Source organism: Salmo salar, chromosome ssa20 (genome assembly GCF_905237065.1).
Source record: "Salmo salar chromosome ssa20, Ssal_v3.1, whole genome shotgun sequence".
Taxonomy (NCBI): Eukaryota; Metazoa; Chordata; class Actinopteri; order Salmoniformes; family Salmonidae; genus Salmo; species Salmo salar.
Window position 1 is genome coordinate 68,068,076 of NC_059461.1, and position 20,828 is coordinate 68,088,903.

The window sequence follows — 20,828 nt, forward strand, 5'->3', positions numbered from 1 at the left end:
CATCATATAGCCTCAGAAATAGTGACAATTATTGATACAGATTCACGGATGTAAAGGCCCATTGGTTAAGAGTTCAGAAATGTATGCTGCTTCTTTTTTCCATGTGTCCAGAGTGAACACCTTGGCCCTGCTGCAGAGGATAAGTTCATTAGAGTTACCAGCCTCAGAAATTGCAGCCAAAATAAATGCTTCATGTAATATTTGTGTTGTGGAGAAATGACCAGGCAGGAGACGGGAGTACAGTTAGTTTCGTTTAGTCAAAACCTCTCGTGCTCAACAGCCCCCGGCCCAATAGCGCGCATGTGCATTTACTATTAGGTGTAGTAACATAACACTGCCATAATACATTACTGCTTAGTAACAGCATAGTAACTAATAGAAACAGATGTAGATCACAGATACTACACTTCACAGAGTTCAAATAACAGACACATCTCAACATCAACTGTTCAGAGGAGACTGCATGAATCAGGCCTTCATGGTCAAATTGCTGCAAAGAATCCACTACTAAAGGACACCAATAAGAAGAAGAGACTTGCTTGGGCCAAGCAACATGAGCAATGGACATTAGACCGGTGGGAATTTGTACTTTGGTCCAAATCTAGATTTTTGGTTCCAACCGCCGTGTCTTTGTGAGACGTGGAGTGGGTGAATGGATGATCTCCGCATGTGTATTTTCCACCATAAAGCATGTAGGAGGTGGTGTTATGGTGTGGGGGTGCTTTGCTGGTGACACTGTCTGATTTATTTATAATTCAAGGCACACTAAACCAGCATGGCTACCACAGCATTCTACAGCGATACGCCATCCCATCTGGTATGGGCTTAGCGGGACTATCATTTGTTTTTCAACAGGACAATGACCCAACACACCTCCAGGCTGTGTAAGGGCTATTTTACCAAGAAGGAGAGTGATGGAGTGCTGCATCAGATGACCTGTCTTCCACAATCCCCCGACCTCAACGAAATTGAGATCGTTTGGGATTAGTCGGACCGCAGAGCGAAGGAAAAGCAGCCAACAAGTGCTCAGCATATGTGGGGAACTCCTTCAAGACTGTTGGAAAAGTATTCCAGGTGAAGCTGGTTGAAAGAATGCTTAGAGTTTGCAAAGCTGTCATCAAGGCAAAGGGTGGCTATATAAAATATATTCAGATTTGTTTAACACTTTTTTGGTTACTACATGATTTCATATGTGTTATTTCATAGTTTTGAGGTCTTCACTATTATTCTATAATGTAGAAAATAGTAAAAATAAAGAAAAACTTGAATGAGTAGGTGTTCTAAATCTTTTGACCGGTAGTGTATATCTGTGTCACCTCAATAAAGTAAGTAACCATGGTAACCCCAGACAAAGTACCTCAAACGTGCCTAAGAATGATGAGGGACTGAGGATCAGCTCCCTGTGTTTTTAGCAGCTTCAACTGCAAACACATCAACATTGTCCTTACAACCCTCTTTCTACCTAAAAAACAATATCACTTAAATCAGCAATCCCAACCTTAACACAGCAACAACCAGTCATCCCACATACACACAAATCCATACTAAAACAACACACTGCTGACAGACCTACCAAACTGTGAACTGTGTGTGGATAGCAGGTTCCCCTCCTACACACATACACAATGAGTAATGACAGATGAACAAAGACAACTACCATATTGCACATACAAATCAAAACCGTCATGCATTTCTCATACCTCCCCATTACAATACTATCACTCACCTTTTGGGCTTGTGTCATAAAAACAGTGTTACCCAGACCTGGCAAGTGTCTCCACAGGTGTAACTGTCTAAAAACCCTTCAGAATGAAGTGACTGCACACAGACCTTCAAACCCGACCAAACAGAGTAGCTAACAGACGAATCACAGCAACCTGCTGTCCACTAACAAAGCCCTGTTTGTGTCCCACATTGTGACTGATGTTGTTTGTCCAGTAAAAGCAAACAATGACATTCCATGGCTTGCAACTGTATTCACGACTCGCCTTTCCAAATGTAAAGTGTATTCAGACACCTCAGTCAGCAGGGACAAAGCCATCTGTCACATGCAGGGTGGGCGGGCTGGGGTCCATGGGGTGACAGGACAGCAGGTTCCTATACACCACACCATCTAACCCAGTGCTTCTACACCTGCATTGCTTGCTGTTTGGGGTTTTAGGCTGGGTTTCTGTACAGCACTTTGTGACATCAGCTGATGTAAATAGGGCTTTTAAATACATTTGTTTGATCTAGCCCCACAATCTATACACCACACCGTAACCCCACATCCTATACACCACACCATAACCCCACAACCTATACACCACACCATAACCACACAACCTATACGCCACACCGTAACCCCACATCCTATACACCACACCGTAACCCCACATCCTATACACCACACCGTAACCCCACATCTATACACCACACCATAACCCCACATCTATACACCACACCATAACCCCACATCTATACACCACACCGTAACCCCACAACCTATACACCACACCATAACCCCACATCCTATACACCACACCATAACCCCACACCATAACCCCACATCCTATACACCACACCATAACCCCACATCCTAAACACCACACCATAACCCCACACCATAACCCCACATCCTATACACCACACCATAACCCCACAACCTATACACCACACCGTAACCCCACATCCTATACGCCACACCATAACCCCACATCCTATACACCACACCATAACCCCACATCCTATACGCCACACCATAACCCCACATCCTATACGCCACACCATAACCCCACATCCTATACGCCACACCGTAACCCCACAACCTATACACCACACCGTAACCCCACATCCTATACACCACACCGTAACCCCACAACCTATACACAACACCATAAACCCACAGCACAGGATCCACCACCCAGCTGAGAATAGGACGTATAAGTTAGAGTGCAGGCTTACCTGATCTTGTCCGCTGCACTGTCAGACCTGGAAGGCAGAGAATAGAGACAGCAGATGTCACACACAGGGGCATCCTCATATACTTCACTCATACAGGTGAATAGCTTGACAAGTCATTGTCTCTCATCTTGTTATCTAACAGTGGGGTCGGGCTGTGACCAAAGCCTCAAAATTATCCTGAGAAAAATTGCATAATCAACAGTTATTGTCCAATCACAGCATTCTACAACAGGCACCAAAACAATGAGAGAAGAGGAGGTCATCCTGGGTAATCTTGTAAGCTTGTAAGCAAAGACAACAAACCACAAAATCCACTTGTTGAGGCAAAACCGCTTAAGCTCGTGCAATGAATACTAATGCTAATAACCTAGCCTGCTCCTATGACACCAGAACATCCACACACTGCCACCGGCATCCCAGCTAGCCTACCGGTAAGCCAGCTAGCCTGTGCCATGCTGTAGCTGCACTGTGACCAAACATACTGCTGCAGATAGCCATCGAGAACATCCAGAGCAGACATTAAATATACCTGCAGAGGAGACATGACATTCCATGCCCTCTAAAGCTGGGTACAGACCGTTTAACCCCCAGCAGCAGTAGCCAGTTATTACAAGCAGAGAGAAAAGAGTAGCATGCAGGACAAATCCCATAAGGTCAAACGTAAGGTTCCTATTCGGAGCAGTACACAGAGAAATAGCGCGGGAAAAACTGTAGAGAAAAAGAGCAGTACGGAGAGGAGAGGGGAGCAGGAGAGAGTGAGAGAGTGAGAGAGAGATAGGAAAGGGAGAGTAGAATGTTGTGGTCTACTGTAGATACTATAGAAGAGAGAGAGAAATAAAGAGAGAGATATAAAGGGGGTATTCCAACAGCACCAGCTCAGGCTGCTGACTTTTCAATAATGGTTACTACTCTATTTCATTTTACTCAAAGCCATTATCACTGCTTTAAGCTTCCTCACAGTCAATTTGGCTGCGATTTGTTTGAATGTCTAATCTTTTTCTTTCACCACTAAACCACAGTATGACGAATCCATTTTCATTACAAAGACACAGCATTGGAAAGAGGCAGATATGACAGGTGCCTTTGGAAGCTTCAAACAGCCCTTCCTCTCTCCAGAATGAGCTACAGGCCATTGAGTTCCTCCTGATGTGGTATCTCATAGCTGAGGTATGATCCTCTCTCTCGCCAGGCCAGCAGGCAGGCAGGCAGGCAGGCAGGCAGGCAGGCAGGCAGGCAGGCAGGCACCACGCTCTGCTCTCTGTCTGATTTACTTCCCATGCCTGACATTTGTGGTCCCTGAGAACGCTGCTGTATATCCCCACCGCTGACAGAGGTAATATAAAGATGGAGCTGCAGCCATCCACCCACTCACACACAGCCCAAGAGAGGGAGAGGAGGTAGGTTCCCACATTAAGGAAAAGTATGTTCTCACTCACATTTGAAGCACTGCGACTAACATGTGAATTACAACTGCTAGTAAATTTAGCATGCTTAATTACCACAGGTCACTCAGTGAAGATAACATCAAGTGCCTTGAATCCTTACCTTATATCACAAATTGAAAGGATTACAAATGACTAAACTGAAGACTGACATGCCCCAAAGAAGAACATGTTCATTGCACTCATTACCAACAACATGGAAAACGCATCTAAATGGTCAATAATGGGTGTTCCAATCCAGATGCAGCAGTGCCTCGCAGTGCTGAGGACCAACTGCCATCTAGTGGTGAAAAAGCAGCAGTTTAAGGAGCAGACGGTGAATACAGTCATTTCCTGAGCATCCTGATTCATACCGTCAGCGCTCTCCCCTTTCATCAAACCAGACAAACGATTCAATACTTTTGCATACATACAAAACGTAGAATACAAAACACATAGAATACACATACAAGTAAATTCAGAATATTCTTGAATTTACCTCTCCTCTAGGTTGAAGGGAGTCAGGAAGCGAGTGGAGTCATCGTCATGGCTACTCTGCTGGCTGCTCTGCTGGCTGCTGGGTGACAGAACACAACAGAGAGGAACACATGTCAGTCACACACAAATACTCACACAATAAATCCAGTCAAAACATACGATGTTGCCCTACCCACTCCTTCAGGTGCATTCATAGAGAATTTCACTGCAACGGCGATTCTGTGTCCTGAGAATGCGAACTTCAGTACGTGTAATACCACAGTATATATACACTTCTTAGTTATAACCACTAGATGGCCCTACAAGACACACACAAACACTGATCATGAGTCATACAGAGATAAAGTTTCTGTGGTAGAGATGTTCAACTATACTGTGGCACTTAAGAGAATCCCATCAGTCCTGCTGTGCTGCTTGGCTACCCATTAATCCCATTCGATCTCTGTGTGAAGTACTGATTTGATTCCCAGTTGGAGGTATATTAAGTGCATCCAGAAACTTTGAAGACATACAGGTAACTGCCAAAATAAAGGAAACACCAACATAAATTGTCTTAATAGGGTATTGGCCATTACAAGCTGCCAGAACAGCTTCAATGCACCTTGTCATAGATTCTACAAATGTCTGGAACGCTATCGGAGGGATGGGACACCATTCTTCCACTAAAAACTCCATCATTTGGTGTTTTGTTGATGGTGATGGAAAACGCTATCTCAGGCACCACTCCAGAATCTACCATAAGTGTTCAATTGAACACACACACACTTTAAACTTCCTGTGCTCTTTTGAGACCCCTCTTTTAAAGTCACTGAGGTCTCTTCTTCTAGTCATGGTAGCAAAAATAATTGGCAACTGGGCATTATTACACATGGCTCTAAGCATGATGGGATGTTAATTGATTAATTAACTCAGGAACCACACCTGTGTGGAAGCACCTGCTTTCAATATACTTTGTATCCTTCATTTACTCAAGTGTTTCCTTTATTTTGGCAGTTACCTGTAGGTAGCTGACATGGAGAAATGGTCAGACATCTGAGGATGATCACTTTCAAAGAACTCTGTGACATTGCCTTTAACATGATCATAAAGGGAAGTTTTACAACATAATACATTTGCATAAGACAGATGTTCAGAATTATCCAAAAAGAAGCTGAGAGCTATGTTTCCTTCAGTCTTATTCATGGTATTAAAAAGTATAGTCACTGTTGAAATATTTTTTGTTCATCATGTTGCCTCTGAGGAACCAGTTTAAAACTGCAGACTAGGCTAAATAATGCTTCAGTGAAGAACAGTCAATCATTACGTGTTTGGAGACCTTGTGAAATGGTAGTTGTGTCCATGACTCCAGAGGTTTGAAGTTCTGCCTAAGTTTTCCAGGTAGTTATCAAGGTTGTTTTGAGGGTTGGAGGGAGATATATACCCAAGTGAAATGTTCAGCAATGCCTGGATTGCACCTGCTCTACAAGAAATCAGGTGTAGGTTTTTAGTAAACTCACTGCTCTGAGTTTGTGTGCATGTGTGTGTTGGTTAGACTTTATGCAAGTGTATGGGGTGTATATGCTGCACAGTTGTGCATGCCTCTTTCAGAACACAAGCAATGAAAGTTGGAGGTGGCATGAGGCCTCACTAAATCATTAATAACTCATACACAATTGATTCACTATGTGCTTTGAACATGATAGCTACTGTAGGAGATGTAACAAAACACTGTGAATTTTGAGAGCACTGGCATTACAGACTTAAGAGGCAGCCAGAGTAGTGGTAATGGGGTTCTCTTTGGGCTTTGAATTCATTCCAAAGCAATTGCTTTTCAGGATGGGTTTCTGAGAGACAATCCAAACAAAATTGATGACTTTAATAGACTATAAGACAACCATATATTATGTTATCTGTATAAGTATCAACAGTGGTTGATTCGCAAGAAATAGCCACTTACAAAAAAACGTGAGCAGGGTTAACATTTGTCATTCACCACATTCCTTAGTTTAAAGCTGAGAAAAACCTGTACACTAAAGGAAAATAATAATCTGCTCCTGGGAATCTATTCAATAAACCATATCAGAAATAACCTTTCTAAAAATGCATTTGGGAGGCATTTCTAATCTCTTCTATTGCATTAGCAACACTTTCCAAGTCTTGTTAACTGCTATCTTTTATCTCCAGTATCTTGTCGAAAGGTTTTGTCTCTGAAATATTCAAATCCACAGGCCAGACAGAGACACTCAAACCTGGTGAAAGATACTGTTGTTTCCCTAAAATAGTCCAGGTCTTATCTACTCATAACAGAGACTCCACAGGGGCTGAAGCGACTACCACAGACCCCCACAAACACACACACTATACTCACACACTTCCAGACACCCCACACACACTATACTGAAATACTGCCCCCCCCCCTTGAAGTGGGAAACAGAGACCAGACTGGAGTTATTACAGGCTCTGAGAGGAGATGGTAAGACCCACATTTACACCAAATATACACCATAATATAAACTTCACATCGCTGTATTGCATTATGCAGATTGAACACTAACCATGACTTGTTAAACTGTCACAACAAGTTCCATTGTAACTACAGTAGGTTACTCACACTAACCAATGGGTACGTTTGATGTATAACTAGATGACTTATCTAAAACTGTAACAAATCTTTATTGGATGTCATACATACATTTTTTATATCTGGATCAGTTTTGATATCTGGATCAGTTTTGATATCTGGATCAGTTTTGATATCTGGTAAGACACTTAAAGAAGACCCAACTCCAATATATTCTCCTAACAGAGTCGTCCCTTGTGTCAGAGATTGGAAATATCTGACCTAAATCTGCTTCAAGGCTAAAAGTCTTTTTCATAACATAAGTCTCTGATTAAAAAGTGGCATACCATGTCTGACTGTCTCACATTCAATCTTACTGCTGCATGAAATAATTATATACAATCCACACTGGGATTTTCATACAAACTGGAATATATTTGCCATTGAAACAGTTGAAACTCTAGACAGACAACAGTACATCTAAGACAACTTCAGACCCTATCAAACATGTTTTCGGGAATGATTAGAAACACTGTTTTGAGTAAGACAAAGCACACATAGTAAGTAGTGTATTGTCTTGGATTGTGGTACAGAAATTCAGCCAACTCCTAAGGAATAGGGCCTAAACAATGGCCAAGTATTCACCCTTGGTACAGCCTATAGCATTATCAGAAATTAGAGTACTGTACTCACAGCATGTTTGATGGGTGTTCTCTGTGAAGTCCAGCTAAAATGTGCTTAGAATGTCCAGAGGGGTCCAGAAGTCACACAAGCCAGTTTAACTATTAATGCCGTCGTACCATGTTTATACATTAACCGACTAAATGCACTTGAGCTTGGAATAAAGCTGTAGTTACCTGTAGCCTTCCCTGTGCAACGCCAGGGTTGTGGGTTCGATTCCCACGGGTGGCCAGTACAAAAAAAAATGCATGAAATGAAATGTATGCATTCACTACTGTAAGTCGCTCTGGATAAGAGCGTCTGCTAAATGACTAAAATGTAAATGTAGTCGTAGAATCTAGAGTCATACATTCCTTAGGTTACAATATTTACCTTGTGAAACAGACAGATCATAGTCACATTTTTATACACACAATAACCCTTGAGTAAGAATGTAACAATAAAACAATACTTCCTCTGTAACAGATTTACTTTTCGCAATGTTGAAATGATTGAGTTCAGTGCATACAATACAATTTAAGGGCTTTGCCTTGGGGCTACAGGTTAGCAATGAACCCCGAGACGGGATTGCTAACAAGGCTGGAAATTCAAAACATCAAAAATCTAATAATTTCAATTTCTCAAACAATCAACTATTTTACACAATTTAAAAGATAAACATCTCCTTAATCTAACCACATTGTTCGATTTTCAAAGAGGCTTTACGGCAAAAGCATAAAGTTAGATTATGTTAGGACAGTACATAGCCACAAAAGTACAAACATCCAGTTTCAATTCAAGGTCAGGCGTCACCAAAAGCAGAAACCAGCTAAAATTATGCACCAACCTTTGACAATCTCCATCAGATGACACTCCTAGGACATTATGTTATACAATACATGCATTTTTTGTTCCATCAAGTTCATATTTATATCCAAAAACAGCATTTTACAGTAGCGTAAAATTCAGATTTTTTCTTCTCTGAAATGCTTCCGGTGAACATAACAAAATTACTATTCGAAAACATTGGTAAATTATAATATTGTCATTCAAAGAATAATATATTATCATCTCGTAATTGCTACCGAATGGCCAGATCTCAAAATAACTTTACTGGGAAATCACATTTTGCAATAAACGGGGTGCTATGCTAAGAACAATAGGCTATGCTATACAGTTAGCATCATCTAATATCGATAATAACATTGTAAATATCCCCTTACCTTTGATTATCTCCATCAGAAGGCACTGCCAGGAATCCCAGGTCCAGAACAAATGTGGTTTCTTTTGACATAGTTCATAATTTATGTCCAAATAACACCAAGTAGTTAGCGTTCAGTATGCTCCCACAAAACGCGGTGGGGGGGGGTGTAAAATCACGCCGAAAAGCTAAAAAAAACCTAGTAAATAATCTATTTACGTTCGTTCAAACATGTCAAACGTTGTTTAGCATTAATCTTTTGGTCCATTTTTAACGTGAAACATCAGTAAACATCAGTAATATTTTCACACAACCTATCCTATGTCTAGATAAACAATTATGACAAACTCACTCTTCTCAGATTTATGTGCAGGCGCAAAAAAATGAAGTGACGGCATGTCAACTTCCCTGCATTCTAATTTGCTCTCTGTTTATCATAGACGCTTCAAACAACTTTATAAAGATCGTTGACATCTAGTGGAAGCCGTAGGAGTTGCGAAATGAATCCTTTCTCACTATGGTATCTATAAAACAATGACACTAAATAGTACAGTCACAAAATTCACATTTTTTTTTATCTATTTTTCACAGGTTTTTGCCTGCAATATGAGTTTTGTTATACTTACAGACACCATTCAAACTGTTTTAGAAAATTCAGAGTGTTTTCTATCCGAATGTGTTAATAATATGCATATCCTAGCTTCTGAGTTGGTGTAGGAGGCAGTTAAAAATGGGCACATATTTTTTTCAAAATTTCTCAATACTGCCCCCTAGCCCCAACAGGTTAAAGAGCTAACGTACGCTAACCCCATTCCGTACAAATGTGCGCAACAGCGACATTCAAATGAGGCTGCAAAGAAAACTAATGGGACTGTAGCGACTGTGTTGACATCAAAATCTGGGGTGTGAACTACGTTTCTATTCAAGCGTTGATTGACATGGGAATGGCTCTATAGTACTGGAGAAAAGTAAAAAAAAAACGTACCCCTCCGACGCTGTACGTTACATCGTGACGTGTCATCTCGTAAAGTACAGCACGCATTAAGCAACTAATTCTGTTTTACAGCCTCTCTCCACCAGATGTAGCACTTCTCTCACTGTTTAAAAACAAGAAAGGGACAGGGACAAGGTAAGGGGGGATACCTAGTCATTTTTTGCGTCATCACTGCAAGCTATGGTGACTCTCAAAAGCCGCTGTTTACTTCTGAAGATCACCTTAGCACCGCCTTAAAAACTCCTTATCACTATCACGCAATAGGTTTCGCTTCCCCATCCACCATTTTTTTAAAAGACCCTAATGGAGCTCATTGCCTTCTTAAATCATGCAGAGATGGGCATCATGAGGGTCTCGTCATTGAATTTGTTGGAAAGGGGAGAAATTGTGCTTAACAATGGTATTGATATTACAGTTGATGTGGAAGTATTACGATTTTTTGGGCGCTAAAATAAGGTCAATTGTACGGACCAGCGCGATGTACAAAATTAATTAGTTGACGTTAAAGGTTAGAGCTGCCGCTTTCAAGGAGTGGCACACTAATCCGGACGCTTATAAGAAATCCCGCTATTCCCTCAGACAAACCATCAAACAGGCAAAGTGTCAATACAGGACTAAGATTGAATCCTACTACACCGGCTCTGACGCTCGTCGGATGTGGCAGGGAAAATGTCTTCAATGACATTTTCAACCTCTCCCTGACCGAGTCTGTAATACCTACATGTTTAAAACAGACCACCATAGTCCCTGTGCCCAAGAAAGCAAAGGTAACCTGCCTAAATGATTACCACCCCGTAGCACTCACGTCGGTAGCCCTGAAGTGCTTTGAAAGGCTGGTCATCGCTCACATTAGCACAATAATGCCGGAAACTCTAGACCAACTCCAATTCGCATACCACCCCAACAGATCCACAGATGACAATCTCAATCGCACTCCACACTGCCCTTTCCCACCTGGACAAAAGGAACACATATGTGAGAATGCTGTTCAATGACTACAGCTCAGCGTTCAACACCATAGTGCCCACAAAGCTCATCACTAAGCTAAGGACCCTGGGACTAAACACCTCCCTCTGCAACTGGATCCTGGACTTCCTGACGGGCCGCCCCAAGGTGGTAAGGGTAGGCAACAACACATCTGCCATGCTGATCCTCAACACTGGGGCCCCTCAGGGGTGCGTGTTTAATCCCGTCCTGTACTCCCTGTTCACCCACAACTGTGTGGCCAAGCACGACTCCAACACCATCATTAAGTTTGCCAACGACACAACAGTGGTAGGCCTGATCACCGACAACGATGAGACAGCCTATTGGGAGGAGGTCAGAGACCTGGCAGTGTGGTGCCAGGACAACAACCTCTCCCTTAATGTGAGCAATACAAAGGAGCTGATCGTGGACTATAGGAAAAGGCGGGCCGAACAGGCCCCCATTAACATCGACGGGGCTGAAGTGGAGCGGATCGGGAGTTTCAAGTTCCTTGGTGTCCACATCACCAACGAACTATCATGGTCCAAACACACCAAGACAGTTGTGAAGAAGGCACGGCAACACCATTTCCCACTCAGCAGACTGAAAAGATTTGTCATGGGTACCCAGATCCTCAAAAAGTTCTACAGCTGCACCATCGAGAGCCTCCTGACCGGTTGCATCACCGCCTGGTATGGCAACTGCTTGGCATCTGACCGCAAGGCGCTACAGAGGGTAGTGCGTATGGCCCAGTACACCACTGGGGCCAAGCTTCCTGACATCCAGGACCGATATACTAGGCGGTGTGAAAGGAAGGCTCTAGTCATTCAAGTCATAGACTGTTTTCTCTGTTACCGCAAGGCAAGCGGAACCGGAGCGCCAAATCTAGGACCAAAAGGCTCCTTAACAGCTTCTACCCCATAGCCATAAAACTGCTGAACAATTAATCAAATGGCCACCCAGACTATTTACATTGACTCCTTTACAAATTACCTCAACTAATCTGTACCCCCACACATTGACTCGATACTGGTACCCCCTGCATATTGCCATGTAATTTTCAAATGTAATTATTTTTTTGTACTTTTGTTTATTTAGTAAATATTTTCATAACTTTATTTATTGAACTGAATTGTTGGTTAGGGGCTTGTAAGTAAGCATTTCACGGTAAGGTCTACTACACCTGTTGTATTCGGCACATGTGACAAATACAATTTCATTTGATATTTTGTGGTGATGGACAATTACAACACAAGGAATGCTTATTGCATTGCTTTCAAGTATAATGAAAATGGCCTTGAACCAGATGTGACTACAATGGCTTCACCTGAGGCTTGCTACAGACAGAACCTCACTACAAACAAGGAAACCTGGAACCTGTACTTTATTGGTGTGCAAAGGCTAGAATGACAGATCATCCATTTTCAGGGATATACAGTGGGAGTGAATAATGCATGAAGTAAATGTATTGTGGTGTTGCGACTGCGAGGGGCTGCACATATAATCTCTAACATGGCCATCGTATTGTAACGGAAAGCCAGCCAGTGGACGTAGAGCTTCCAGCAGACCATCCTCCACCTTCCCTCACTACACTACATCACCTGGGCAAGAAGCAGTGCCTTGTTCCCATCAAGGCTGCTCTGACCATGCACTTACACGCCCTGCTGGCAGTGACAGCCCCCATTGCACTACATTGTAAATCATAGCAATATAAAGAATGGGAGAACGCTGGAGCCAGTGCAGCATATGACAAACAGGCATCAAATGTGGGTTGAGTCTGGATCAACGGCATAGCCCTGAAATAAGTGTGCTGTCATTTGTCACAGCTTCTTTTATGAATGCTTAATTCATAGCTGTGTGCTGCAGAGGCAGTCAGAAGCAGTGGTTCCCTTAAGGCTACAAGAGTGTAGATGGAGAAAAATGTCAATATCTCGTTATGTTCGCTAGCTGTGTCGCCGCTACCCAACAAGATGAAAATAGCTTGGGTCTTCAATACTGCCAAATAAATAATTGATGATGGGATTATTAATATTGAGTTGTGGTGGATTATGTAACACATACGCCCACTGTTAGTCTTTTCAGTCTTCATCCATCAGTTCTCTCACAGCAAAACAGACCAAGACAGGACTATTCAGCAGCAGAAATTAATACTGTATGTGTATGTGAACCACTGACTGATAATACAGTGTGAACAAACTGGTTTTGCATCCCTAGAGGGGGATATAGATGTGATTAGTCTGAAATGGTAATGGTCCAGTTATTTTATCTTGAGAGCTGACAGGGTTATGCACACATGCCTCTAGGTAAAATATATGTTTTCAGTCAAATGGCGTGGACATGGCATAATCACCCTCTGTATGTCTACCATCTGCTGCTACCATCTCTGCTCCCTGCTGGGGGAGAGGGAGAACACAAATCCCAGCAGAACTAGAAGCTCCTCCATTCCCATGAACATGACAAGAACACAGTCTCCACTGCAGGTTCTCATCTAATTGTGTAATTTGCTGGCAAATCCAATTTTATGAATCACATGGTTCGTAGACAAACAGTGAAATAAATGCTTGACGTTAGTGTGCGTGTGTGTTACTCCAGTGTAAACCTCCCACTGGGCACACAATGGTTGAATCAATGCTGTTTCCATGTAATTTCAATGAAATTACATAGAACAAATGTGGAATAGACGTTGAATTAACGTTTGTGCCAAGTGGGCTGTCTGATCTTTGTAATCTAAGGATGCAACTCTACCGGGCCTATACTTTAACCTAAACATTGAAAACTTTAACTGTTAACCGCACAGCATGCGCTCCGGTACCGCTTGCCGTTCGGTAGCAGAGAGAACAGTCTATGACTTGGGTGGCTTCAATCATTTTAGGGCCTTCCTCTGATCCCACCTGGTATAGAGGTCCTGGATGACTGGAAGCTTCGCCCCAGTGATGTACTGGGCCGTACGCACTACACTCTGTAGTGCCTTGTGGTCGGAGGCCGAGCAGTTGCCATAAAAGGCGGTGATGGCAACCAGTCAGGATGCTCTCGATGGTGCAGCTGCAGAACTTTTTGAGGATCTGAGGACGCATGCCAAATCTTTTCAGTCTCCTAAGGGGCTTTGTCGTTGTCGTTTCCTCTTCACGACTGTTTTGGTGTATTTGGACCATGACAGTTCATTGGTGATGTGGACACCAAGGAATTTGAAGTTCTCAACCTGCTCCACGACAGACCTGTTGATGAGAATGGGGGTGTGCTCGGCCCTCCTTTTCCTGTAGTACACCATCATCTCCTTTGTCTTGATCACGTTGAGGGAGAGGTTGATGTCCTGGCACCACACTGCCAGGTCTCTGACCTCCTCCCTATAGGCTGTCTCATCGTTGTTGGTGATCAGGCCTACCACTGTTGTGTCGTCGGCACACTTAATTATGAGTCGTGCTTGGCCATGCAGACATGGGTGAACAGGGAGTACAGGAGGGGACTGAGCACGCACCCCTGAGGGGCCCCCGTGTTGAGGATCAGCGTGGCAGATGTGTTGTTACCTACCCTTACCATCTGGAGACGGCCCATCAGGAAGTCCAGGATCCAGTTGCAGAGGAAGGTGTTTAGTCGCAGGGCCCTTAGCAGGATGATGGTAAAATAATGACATTATAGGTCCCTGATCTGTACTACAGTGCATTCGGAAAGTATTCAGACCCCTTCCCTTTTTCCAAATGTTGTTACATTACATCCTTATTCTAAAATCGATTAAAATAATTTTACTCTGTACACAATACACCATCAATCTGTACACAATACACCATTATGACAAAGCAAAAACAGGTTTTTAGATCAAAAAACAGAAATACCTTATTTACATAACCTTGAGATGTTGCTACAACTTGATTAGAGTCCCCCTGTGGTAAATTAAATTTATTGAACATGATTTGGAAAGGCACACACCTGTCTATATAAGGTCACAGTTGACAGTGCATGTCAGCGCAAAAACCAAGCCATGAGGTCGAAGAGATTGTCCGTAGAGCTCCGAGACAGGATTGTGTTGAGGCACAGATCTGGTGAAGGGTAGCAAAACATTTTTGCAGCATTAAATGTCCCCAAGATCACAGTGGCCTCCATCATTCTAAATGGAAGAAGTTTGGAACCATCAAGTCTCTTCCTAGAGCTGGCTGCCCGGCCAAACTGAGCAATAGGGGGAGAAGGGCCTTGGTCAGGGAGGTGACCACGAACCCGATTGTCAATCTGACAGAGCTCCAGAGTTCCTCTGTGGAGATGGGAGAACCTTCCAGAAGGACAACCATCTCTGCAGCTCTCCACCAATCAGGCCTTTATGGTAAAGGGGCCAGATGGAAGCCACTCCTCAGTAAAAGGCACATGACAGCCCACTTGGATTTGGCCAAAAGGCACCTAAAGGACTCTCAGACCATGAGAAACAAGACTATCTGGTCTGATGAAACCAACATTGAACTCTTTTGCCTGAATGTCAAGCGTCACGTCTGGAGGAAACCTGGCACGGTGAAGCATGGTGGTGGTAGCATCATGCTGTGGGAATGTTTTTCAGTGGCAGGGATTGGGAGACAAGTCAGAATCGCGGGAAAGATGAACGGTGCAAAGTACAGAGAGATCCTTGATGAAAACCTGCTCCAGAGTACTCAAAACCTCAGCCTGGGGCAAAGGTTCACCTTCCAACAGGACAACAACCCTAAGCACACAGCCAAGACAATGCAGGAATGGCTTCGGGACAAGTCTCTGAATGTCCTTGAGTGGCCCAACCAGAGCCAAGGACTTGAACCCAATCGAATATCTCTGGAGAGACCTGAAAATAGCTGTGCAGCGATGCTCCCCATCCAACCTGACTGAGCTTGAGAGGATCTGCAGAGAAGAATGGGAGAAACTCCCCAAATACAGGTGTGCCAAGCTTGTAGCGTGCGTACAGTGGTCCTATTGATTATGGCCACTAGAGGGCAATGACGTTCTATCTACTGCAGTTATAGACTGAATCTCAAACCGAATACTTGGCCCCTAAGACCTTTATCGAGTGGACACTTGTTGTTGTGTTCGGTAGTGATTACTTGAGTCTGCAAGTGTTTTGGCCAAAATGAGCATTGAGACAATGCGCACTCGACGTCTCAACTGAAACGTATAAATATAAAAAAATTCTAAATGTATTCGCGAGCATTGTCTCCCGCGACCTGTCTTGTGCACGTGCGGAGCGCTTTATATCCATGGCAAATAATTTGAAAGACACATATTTACAACTAACACTACAGCATAGTTGCGTTAGGTATTTGTAAAAAATAAAATATATGATGTTTATGATCGGGACCTGTTAGTGGTAGTTTTGTGATAACTGCACTGGGATTTTAAATTTGTGGTTTGAAAAAAACAAACATGGTTAGGGATTTTGGCAATGAGGCCCTGTATCTACTTCCCCAGAGTCAGATGAACTCGTGGAAATTTCTATGTCTCTGCGTTCAGTTTGAAGGAAGTTTCTAACTTGCACTAACGCAATTGCTAACTAGCGTTAGTGCAATTACTGGAAGTCTATGGTGTCTACCCCCAGGTCGTTGCTGTAAATGAGAATGTGTTCTCAGTCAACTTACCTGGTAAAATATGGATAAAATACTTTTTTTTTTTAATCTAGCATTATCTTGCAAAAACTACCTCTAAATTCCTTCAAACTGGAAAGTAGAGGTCGGCCGATTATGATTTTTCAACGCCGATACCGATTATTGGGGGCCCAAAAAAGGCCGCTGACAATTAATCGACCGATTTAAAAAAAAAATGTTTTAATTTGTAATAATGACAATTACAACAATACTGAATGAACACTTATTTTAACTTAATATAATACATCAATAAAATCAATTTAGCCTCAAATAAATTATGAAACATGTTCAATTTGGTTTAAATAATGCAAAACCAAAGTGTTTGAGAAGAAAGTAAAAGTGCATTATGTGCCATGTAAGAAAGCTAACGTTTAAGTTCCTTGCTCAGAACATGAGAACATACTGTATGAAAGCTGGTGGTTCCTTTTAACATGAGTCTTCAATATTCCCAGGTAAGAAGTTTTAGGTTGTAGTTATTATAGGAATTATAGGACTATTTCTCTCTATACGATTTGTATTTCATATACCTTTGATATTGGATGTTCTTATAGGCACTTTAGTATTGCCAGTGTAACAGTATAGCTTCCGTCCCTCTCCTCGCTCCTACCTGTGCTCAAACCAGGAACACATCAACAACAGCCACCCTCGAAGCAGCGTTACCCATGCAGAGCAAGGGGAAACAACTACTCCAAGTCTCAGAGTGAGTGACGTTTGAAACGCTATTAGCGCGCACCCGGCTAACTAGCTAGCCATTTCACATCGGTTACACCAGCCTAATCTTGGGAGTTGATAGGCTTGAAGTCATAAACAACGCAATGCATTGCGAAGGGCTGCTGGCAAAACGCACGAAAGTGCTATTTTGAATGAACGCTTACGAGCCTGCTGCTGCCTACCACCGCTCAGTCAGACTGCTCTATCAAATCATAGACTTAATTATAACATAATAACACACAGAAACACGAGCCTTAGGTCATTAATATGGTCGAATCCGGAAACTATCACGTTTATTCTTTCAGTGAAATACGGAACCGTTCCGTAATTTACCTAATGGGTGGCATCCATAAGTCTAAATGTTCCTGTTACATTGCACAACCTCCAATGTTATGTCATAATTACGTAAAATTCTGGAAAATTAGTTCGCAACGAGCCAGGCGGCCCAAACTGTTGCATATACCCTGATTCTGTGTGCAAGGAACGCAAGAGAACTGACACAATTTCACCTGGTTAATATTGCCTGCTAACCTGGATTTCTTTTAGCTAAATTTGTAGGTTTAAAAATATATACTTCTGTGTACTGATTTTAAGAAAGGCATTGATGTTTATGGTTAGGTACAGTCGTGCAATGATTGTGCTTTTTTTCGCAAATGCGCTTTTGTTAAATCATCCCCCGTTTGGCCAAGTTGTCTGTCTTTGTTAGGAAAAAATAGTCTTCACAGTTCGCAACAAGCCAGGCAGCCCAAACTGCTGCATATACCCTCATTCTGTTTGCAAGAGAAGTGACACATTTTCCCTAGTTAAAATAAATTAATGTTAGCAGGCAATATTAACTAAATATGCAGGTTTAAAAATATATACTTGTGTATTGATTTTAAGAAAGGCATTGATGTTTATGGTTAGGTACACGTCGGAGCAAAGACAGTCCTTTTTCGCGAATGCGCACCACATCGATTATATGCAACGCAGGACTGGCTAGATAAACTAGTAATATCATCAACTATGTGTAGTTAACTAGTGATTATGATTGATTGATTGTTTTTTATAAGATAAGTTTAATGCTAGCTAGCAACTTACCTTGGCTTCTTACTGCATTCGCGTAACAGGCAGTCTCCTCGTGGAGTGCAACGTAAAGCAGGTGGTTAGCGCATTGGACTAGTTAACCATAAGGTTGCATCCCCAAGCTGACAAGGTAAAAATCTGTCGTTCTGCCCCTGAACAAGGCAGTTAACCCACCGTTCCTAGGCCGTCATTGAAAATAAGAATGTGTTCTTAACTGACTTGCCTAGTTAAATAAAGGTAAAAAAATAAAAAAATATATATTTTTTTAAATAATAAAAATACATATATATATAATAATAATCATTAAAAATATATATTTATATACTTAAAAAAAAAAAAATTATATAAAACATTCGGCAAATCGGTGGCCAAAAATACCGATTACCGTTTGTTATGAAAACTTGAAATCGGCCCTAATTAATTGGCCATTCCGATTAAATCGGTCGACCTCTACTGGAAAGATATAAAAAAAATGGATCCACAAGTTCATCTGACTCTGGGGCAGCAGATTAAGGGCCTCATTGCCAAAATCCCGAAGTATCCCTTTAACGTTAGTCCTAATTTTGTTTAAACGTTTTAACATTTAAATGTTCACACACTTCCCTGCAAAGTCAAAACGCAGTAACTACGAATTTGGTCAAAAATCTTTGATCTGTTGTAATGGTCAGGTAAATTATCTGATTAATGTGGTATTTAGTTTCCTGACACAAGAACAAGCCAGTTGATCAGAATATAAAATGGAGTGTCAGAAATTGCTGTCTGCCTAGACAGAAAAATACTTAGAAGTCAGATTTTACAGTACCAAAAATTATGTTAATGCCTTTTGATTTTGTAGGGGTGTGAACGTTGAAACGTCAAAACGTTTAAAAGAAATTGGGACGTTAACGTTAAAGGAATACTTTGGGATTTTTGGCAATGCAGCCCTTTATCTACTTCCCTAGAGTCATATAAACTCGTGGATACCATTTTTATACATTTGTCCAGTTAACCTGGTTATTATTCTAATGAGTGCCGCCCCCAAAGAAAAGTCAATAAAGTTTTGGGGCGGAGCTCATTAGAATAATGATTGACTTCATAATGACTTGTGATCAAATCTGTACCCATCATAGATGTTTATGTTTCACAAGTTTGGACATCACAGTACAGCACAGCACAACACAGCACAGTAGAATTCAGTAAAGTAGACTATAGTCCAGTACAGTACAATACAGTACATTATACTGCTCTGCTCTACTTTACTGTACTCTACTGTACAATACAGTAATGTACTATATTTTACTGACCTATACCCTACTCTACTTGTGAAACAGACAGCTATGATTGGTTCAGACTTGGACTGACGAATTTTCAACATCCATGAACGTCTGGTGTCGGTCAGTGTTCAGTGAGTGAAAGGGCTACAGTAAATGGAAAGAGATTCATTTGACCAGAATTCAAAGCCATTGCTTATTCTTCATTTTTAGGATGGAAAATGTTAAAAAAAATGTATATTTGCCTTAATTAAAAAATATATAGACTAGCTTTCATTTGACACCAAATGTGCTCCTATGAACTTCACATGTTAGTATATTGTTAATTGTGATAACTATTGCTATGAGTATTTATCCTGCTACCAGACACTTTTAACCCTGTTTACATGTACATTACATATACATTACTACTTATATTGTAGTAATATAGGTAAGAGCTCGGAAGTTAAGCATTTCACTGTAATGTTTTATATCTGCTGTATCCTGTGCATGTAACAATACAACTTGAAACTAGTGCTCATGGGTCTTTTTACATGGAAATGCACGGTAACCAAATCATTAGGCTGCTGTCAAACAGTAATCCACTGACCCTTAGCCTCCATGTTCTCTAAATACGGCTATGTGCAATTCCGCAAGGACTTTCTTAAAGATTTTGTCACCTCTAGGTACTGGTGCAGTTGAATGCTGTATCGAGGTGCTATAACTGAAAGCATTAGTTCCTGCCTCTTGGTGTTTCAAAAACGTGCTTCACCTTCAGCTATAATGTTGAATACAATGGGCAGCAGGCTGCTGCCTCACAATCATAAACCTTTAAATCTTATTCAATCTTACAGCTCAATAAAAAAAACAGACATTCTAAAATGACAAAGACCTTGTTCTTTCTGTTAGTGTTAGTACTGGCCAAAACGTTAGTGGACAGTGACAGCAGGCTCAAAGCAGCATGAAGGGTTTAAGGGGGAGACAGCAGGGAAGAAAGGAGAAGAGGTCTGGGT

At 41.8% G+C, this 20,828-nt stretch overlaps 1 protein-coding gene across 6 annotated transcripts in view; it reads right to left on the minus strand.

Annotated features, from left to right (window-relative positions):
• LOC106581103 (protein Aster-B) overlaps positions 1–8,123 on the minus strand; it is a 70,746-nt gene extending 62,623 nt beyond the window's left edge. For all 6 annotated transcript variants that reach the window (XM_045703851.1, XM_045703853.1, XM_045703856.1 and 3 more), the window contains exons 1-3: positions 8,095–8,123; positions 4,864–4,941; positions 2,944–2,970 (exon numbers count right to left, since the gene is read on the minus strand). In XM_045703851.1, coding sequence (XP_045559807.1) covers positions 2,944–2,970; positions 4,864–4,941; positions 8,095–8,099 — 110 coding nt within the window. In that variant the 5' untranslated portion in view covers positions 8,100–8,123. The remainder of the gene's footprint in view (positions 1–2,943; positions 2,971–4,863; positions 4,942–8,094) is intronic.
• Positions 8,124–20,828: the final 12,705 nt, after the last annotated feature.